Genomic DNA, 7,537 nt, shown 5'->3' on the forward strand with positions numbered 1-7,537 from the left:
CAAATAGAAGAAAAGTTAGAGAAAAAGCTGAAAAACGAATTAGAAGATCCTGTTTGGTCCTACTTTTGAACGATAACAAACGGGGCCCCCGCTTGCGTTTCACTTCGATTTTTCTTCGTACCTGCGGTAATGACGAAATTGACGAGTGACGAAATTCTGAGCAGAAAAACTCAAACATGCGAGGGTTAAGTTAGAGAGCCAGAACTGCGATACCTCAGTACAAAACTGAGAGAAATAGATTGTTTCCTTAACAGATATGGTCTAGAGCAAATTTGCACGGAAAATAAGTGAGGATCAGAAATTTATCAGAACAGGTGATGGTTTCACAATGGATAGAAGGCCGTTCGATGAGTTCGGCGGCGATCGATAGAGTTTACATATCACGTACGTTCGGCGCCAGTTCTTGTTCGATGCTGGAACAGATCATGGCGAGCAGATATGCAGTTATCCATAGAAATCTCCGAAATACCTATTCTAGTGGATTAAGGCTAGAAAAAAGTCTGAACGCTTCTGTATAAACAGAAGAACATAACTAGTAATAACTAGTTATGTTCTTCTGTTTATACAGAAGCGTTCAGACTTTTTTCTAGCCTTAATCTAGCCTTCTTCGAACATAACTAGGATAATGTATAGTATCATGATTTTATCGCGGCTACATATCTTTCCCGTTTATCGGTAGGTCCCATTTCTAAAGTGGTTTCCAGCGAATTTTGGAGTTTTGACTCTTTGATACTCCGTATGATTTGTTTGGCTATAAAATTCTTCAGAATTTGTGCAGCGAGTTAGTAGATGTCATTTTAGCAAGTTTATACTACATCACTCCATATACTACCACATTAAGGATAACGATCCAGAATGGCGGTAAGTTTAAATAACGCAGCCTTAGTTTTTCTTTAGCAAGTACAAGCGGTGTATTAGACTTCCGCAATTAGACAAAAAGAGTAAGAAAGGAAATGAAACAACTAGGATGACCGTAATGATAAGGAGAAGCTAGTAGTTGCCGAACTTAAGGTTCAAATATTATCTATTTAGCATGCCTCTGGCTCTGTTCGAATGTTGGATGATGATGAGATCGATCTGCCAAAAAGTGAATGGTTTCATATTGTTTTGGCAGCTTTAGTGATCACAATATGTTTCAACATAACCGTTCTTTCTTACAGGTATTAGTTGTCCGGTCTCTGTCCTCTGCTATACATTCTTTTCTAATGAACTTGACTGATGTTCAGATACTTTGCCATAATTCGCCGAGAAAAATTGGATAGAATGAATAAAAGCAAGGAAATGATTACGGTTAGTCATCGAGACTCCGGAAAAATCGGGAAAACGTTTTGTAGACTTTATCATCGACCCTGATGATAAATAATGGGCGTGGTATAAAGTACCGTTCGCTGTTACGCTTATTTATGTACATGGCATAACGACTTGTACCGTCCAAGAGTGCGGCACACAACGCTTTGCCCACTCATTACTTCGCTCACATTATTCTCTGCCTACTGTACAATAAATATATTCCACTGAACCACCGTTTCGGTCTCTTCAATTAGGGTGATAAAATCCCTAAGTCTCTAGTCACCCACTTCTATATTCTAGTGCATCGGCTAAAACAAGCCAATACTCCCGCGTCAAATGGTAACATCTTTGAGACCAGAAGATGAGGCTAGCTCATCAATAAAGAACACACGGGTCCAACCAAAGACGTAGAATCAATTGATTCATCCCACTTTTGGGAACGCTTCCGTAAAAAGCACCTGGAGTTAAATCTCTGTCTAATCACAGCAGAGTAAATTTTGGAAGAACTTGCCAAAAAAAGGCTCTTCATTTCCATAAGACACCAATTGTGTTGAGCCCATCAACGCTCAAAAATTTAATCTCCAGATATAAAGAGTACACAACAAAAGCTGATTATCCTACTGTAGACGAAGAGAGCCACGAAAAATGTAGGTCAGCAATTACCCTCTTAGAGAGCGGTATCAGGGAGATTAGAGAAGACAAAGAAAACCTGCAAAAATTGTACAATGAAATAAAAGACGAGGTCAAAAACTATAAAAATAAATCTGAGAAGAAAGATTTAATGCTCGAAATAGAGCAAATTGAAGATGAATCTCAATTGCAAATAGCTATAGCAGAGGCAAATGACCTCACATTCATGTTAACTGCACGATTAGACGAAAGCAGTTTGGACAGAATGAGTGTAAAACTCGGTCACAATACCCGCTGTATAAGGGGTGAAAACCAAAGTCTAGATGAGGTAGAAACCCAAACCACACAAAATGATGACGGCGAACAAAATAGCAACCGTAATGAGAGTGAACCGAGCACTTCACAATCAGGATTGCCAAATTCAATCGATTTGTATCAGAATCAAACAGAGCAATTCCGTTATCGATCGATTAAACCTCCCCAAGCATCTCTACCGAAATTTCACGATGCTGAAGAGTTCGCCGAACACTGGGCGATTTTCGAGGCACAAGTTCACGAAAGCAAAGAGCTAGATGTCATAGAAGAAATACTGCTACTCAAGGAAAGCTTGAGAGGCAGAGCTCAGACTGCCACAAAAGGCATAAAACTGATTCCAGAAAACTACGACTGGATCATAAAAACATTGCAGGAAACATACTGCAATAAAACCATAAATAAAAAAGATAAAGGATAAAGTCACTGGCGTATCAATCCACTTGGGATGCGACAGCGCGTTTTACTGGAATTCGTTGTTTTGAGGTTTTGGAACGCGTGTTGGCCTATACAATGACTTGCGGGGGCCAGCCGATGATCAAGTCAGCGTTTTTATCCTCCTAGACAAGTCTGGTACCAATTTATCGACCCCTGAGGGATGAAAGGCTTGGTTTGCACTAGGGCGGTTTCGAACCCTTGACCGTGTGGCTACAACGGACCTCTAACCGACTGCGCCACACCCGCCCTAAAACCATAAATAGGTCTCAAATAGTCCAAAAACTGGTCAATATGAGACCAGCAAACAACTCCGCAGATAGCTGTTCATCTGTTTTTGATCAAATTCAAGTCTTGCTCAATCAAATGATATCGGCAGGATATGATCTACGAAATACCTATGGTGAGAAACCATCATAGCAAAATTCCCACAGGACATCATAAGACCTGTTCTGATATTTGGCCAAGCACTCGAGCAACAGACAATCGAGGACCTTCTGGCGCAGATAAAGAAAGAAGTTGCCGCGAAAGGTTATGTCGAAAACAGATTGGGTCACTCAATAAACAAACAATAAAGTGAGTACTTCAAAAGAGAAGTATATCAGCCAACGACCTCTAGCCAGTGAGTGGTGCTTATTTTGCCACAAGGATCATCATCCACCAATGTTGTGCAGAACAGTGACTGACCACAACAGTCGGCGCAAATTAACAATAGATGATAAGAGATGCTGGAAATGCTGTTCACTTAATCATACCAGCTTTGATTGTCAGAAACCAGACTGTTTCGAATGCGGACAAAAGCACCATCCTAGTCTATGCTTTAAGAAAGAAACAAAGCAGAAGAAAAATCAGGTACCAGCATGGAATTCAAGTCAAAGAAATATAAATGGTCAGAATAACCCATGACCGATATACGCACTGAATCGCGACCGGAAAAATCCAGCAAATCATAACAATGTCGAATTATACTCACGTGGGTGCTGAGAAATTATCTTCAGATACAGAACTAATGAAAAAAACGCATTCCAGTTAGTTCTCATGACGAGTGAAGGGAACATTTGGAATGGCAATAAGAAAGACTTTGAGAAAGTGGTCTTTTTCTTTGATTCTGGGGCACAGAAAACGGTGATTGAAGAATCATTAGCCGAGCGTTTTCGCCTACCTCGAGAAACAATCGAAATCTGCACAATGTTCGGAATAGGTGGACATATTGAGTGCTTCAAAAGTCATATAGTACATATGAGAATTGGCACTGCCTACGGTGAAGTGATTAACATGAAAAATCAGACTAAATCTGTGATCAAAAACGGGTTCCCAAGTGTAAACCTGAGCCCAGTCGACATCGAATTTCTGAAAGAAAACAATATTTGTCTGGAAAATTCGAAACTTAGAGGGGAACACCGAACCCCACATATTTTAGTAAGACTAGACTACTAACATCATCTAATAACTGGTCCTTCTCACTTCGTAAAGACCCCCACTGGTCTACATATAGCAAAAACCGTATTCGGACCTGCGACTTACGGAAAAGGAGCTGTTGATGCAGAGAACAAAAAAGATAGTCTGTACTACGGACTCGCTGTTGTGCATGAAAACAGCGAACAAGAGATTTTGAGAAAGGTGTTCGAACTTGAAGGTCTTGGTATATCAGCACAAGAGTGTCAAAAAGACAACATGATCCACAAATACTTTGACGAATCTTCAAAGAGAATTCCATTCGAACAAGGACGCATAATTGCTCCATTCCTTTTGAAAGAAAACATTTCTGAACTTGAGAATAACTACGCTGGTGCTATTCGCCGCCTGGAATCACTGCAAAAGATGCTCCAGCAAAACCATCTACAACGTGAATAGTACAGCAAAATCCTCAAAAATTATGAGGAAGCAGAATTTATCGAGCAATTCAAAGACGTTGAAGCTAGCGCTGTAGTCTACTACATGCCGCATTCAGGCGTTTGGAAAGCAAGCAAGAAAATGCCTAAGAGAATAGTTTTTAATGCTTCCTCAACACGAAGGGGAAAGCTATCGTTAAATTACGTGATTCACAAACGGGAGTCATTCATTAACAAAATTCACGGCATTTTGTTAGCATCAAAGAATGTCTGTTCAATTAGGGTGATAAAATCCCTAAGTTTCTAGTCACCCACTTCTATAGACTTCAAGAGAAAGTAAAAGGAGCGCTTACAAACGAGTGTTAGGATTCTGTGCATATCGATGGACGGCGTAAATTTCTTATTTCACTACCGTTTAGAGTATATCGTCGTATCTGAGCAAAAGTAAGTGAAACGAGTACATTTTTATGCTCTACATACGCGATTCTACATCGTTATGTGGACTCAGCCATCCCATCATTATGTAACGTAACGTATGCGTTTTTGAGACCCGACATCTCAGGCAACTGGCAATCTTCATACACTCATTCGCCGGCACTCATGCCTGTTCGCGAAACCACAGTGCGCCCGCGGCGAACCGCAAAGCCATACCCCGCTCACTTTAAACCCGCTGCTTCTACGAGACCAATGGCTTCTCTGCTTAGTGTTTCTTGCAAAAAAGGCAGTATTTCTACCAGTATTAATATCACTCCAAAGTGTTCATTGGAATCAGCAAATAGTTTCCAGGAAACATGGTATCTTGAAAAAGAGGTGATTAAGAAGGAAGCTGAGAACCGCCGCAAGAAGAGAGAAGCTGAGAAGAAAAAGCTTATTTAGACTAACTTATTTAGATTGATTGTTTTTAATAAATCCTTGATAGTCTCACAACGGCAGAATTGCGCGAACAACAGACCAACAGACTTATTCCTGAGGTTGAATAGATGTGGAAAATGTACACAAAGATTGCAAAAAACACTGTTCATCAGGAATCTAAAAGCGGTTGGAACTGTCATTTTTGTGTGCATTTGCTATCTGTTATTGTAATCATAGGATTCTTTTATCTTCGATGATTTTTTTTTTTGACAACAATACTTTCAACTGTACGTTGGGACGGCCGAATTATGATAATTAATTATGGTATGTGAGTTATGAACTATGCATTTATTATTGATATTCTTCGTAATTCAGCGTCCTCTTGCCATTACACAGGAAAAGTTTTGCACGTCCTTCTTCAGCGAGGAAAGTCTGAAAAGATTATTGCAGCAGAGGAACGGTCTTGTTTAAATCAAGATCCTTCAGTTGCATAAGTTCAGGTACCTGGAAGAAGATGTACAACTACGATTAACATTTAATCAGAATCTCAATTATTAGAGCGGATTTTTGTCTGTGTAACAAAAACAATGAAATCAAAAAATCTTCATCAGGTACCCGAGCAGCAAAGGTACTGTTGAGGTTAAATAGCCATGTTAATAGCACGTATTATGCTTGAAAGCAAAGCAGGAGATTCGCAATATTAAAGTACGTATAAGTAAGTCGGAAGAGGAGTGGTTCATGAATTTGGGCCTCACGCTCAATTCTCACCACATACTAATTTAGAAAGGGCATGCAGATCACCATTGTGTGAGCCAGTCTTTCCAACGATGCAAACTATTACGCGATAGAATGAGGAGGCAACTGTCGTCGTCCTACAGCTTCACCCCAGTTGATATAACTCAAATAGCAGATTCAAGTGTATCATTTAGTAGGCTTAGTAATTCTTATTAGTTATTTCTTCATTGGAATTATTGATAACTGTTAATTATGGTAATTTGTAATTTTATTGAGTGGATGGACGATAACTGCGGTGACATGCATCGTAAAGGGTGGTCTGGACGAAGTGTTACGGGCTATGGAAATTCAAGGATGCGTTGATTCTTTGAGCCAAAGAAAACGCTGAGGACATTGACTGGACCTTCCAGCTAGATTGGCTGCCAGCCAATGGTGCAACGAAAACACTGGAATGGTGTGAGACCAATCTTTAGGATTTACGGAATGTGTTTGGCCGTCAAACTCGCCCGATCCCAATCTTTTGGATCTTGCTGTCTGGTCGGTTCTATAACAAAAAACCTGCTCTTTCGGGTACAAGTCACTGGATTCTCAGAAAAGATTCCTGGAGGAGGTATGGGGCAAGGAAAATGCTCGCGCGCATCTTTAAAAATTTCCGGAGAAGATTGGATACTTGTATTGAAGCTAAGGACAATAATTCTGGATGTAATGTGTGAGATCCTATTTAGAATTTCGTGAGTGTTGTATAGAAAAAAAAACTATCTATTTGGATTTATTGGTGCAGAGTTGTGGGTAGTTTTTTGCGTCACACTTGTGGACCTTCGCGTATGTATATGCGTGTACAAAAAGCCTGTGAACGTTCGTACGTATAATTACAAAACATCCCTCTATTCGCATGATGTAATCGAATCGTATGGTGGTTACAAAGTGAATTTCAAGAACTGAACAGCAGGATATAGATCCTTCTGATACTGTTTATTGTTGCTGATGATTTTTTTACTGTTGGTTCAGTATCAGTATGAACCGTTGTTGAGGGCAAGACAAGAACCGTTCCAGTACATAGCTCATCCCCCCATCGACACTGCGTAAGCGTATTTAGAGGAACAAAACTATTTGTTTTCCGTCGTTATCCTTTTCTTTGCTAGCTCCCTCCTCCTTCGATGACGTCCACAACCTCTCATTCACTTGATTATTTTATTATTATTTATTTATACGACTAAGAATCCCCTGTACTTGTCAATAGAACAGGTTGAAGGGAGGTATGACGAATTCATTGAAATGAATTTTCTCAAGCCAAATAGGAAATACAATAGAAAGACTAGATTTCAGCGATAAGTACGAAATAAACACACCAATAAAATTGCAAATGTTCCAGAGCAGATCAGAGGTCGCGAAATGCAGAAGCCAACCTGAGACCGTGTCCAATGTCATCTGTGAAGATGGACAAACTGCTT

At 40.0% G+C, this 7,537-nt stretch overlaps 1 protein-coding gene across 1 annotated transcript; it reads left to right on the forward strand.

The window, feature by feature from the left end:
* Positions 1–855: 855 nt before the first annotated feature.
* Positions 856–5,375, forward strand: RB195_005742 (uncharacterized protein; the record flags this gene model as incomplete). The annotated part of the gene is made up of 4 exons (XM_064178445.1): positions 856–861; positions 1,033–1,160; positions 1,227–1,290; positions 5,286–5,375. The coding sequence occupies 4 exons, from the start codon at positions 856–858 to the stop codon at positions 5,373–5,375; spliced, it is 288 nt and encodes a 95-aa protein (XP_064035491.1).
* Positions 5,376–7,537: the final 2,162 nt, after the last annotated feature.

This window comes from Necator americanus, chromosome I (assembly GCF_031761385.1).
Source record: "Necator americanus strain Aroian chromosome I, whole genome shotgun sequence".
NCBI lineage: Eukaryota > Metazoa > Nematoda > Chromadorea > Rhabditida > Ancylostomatidae > Necator > Necator americanus.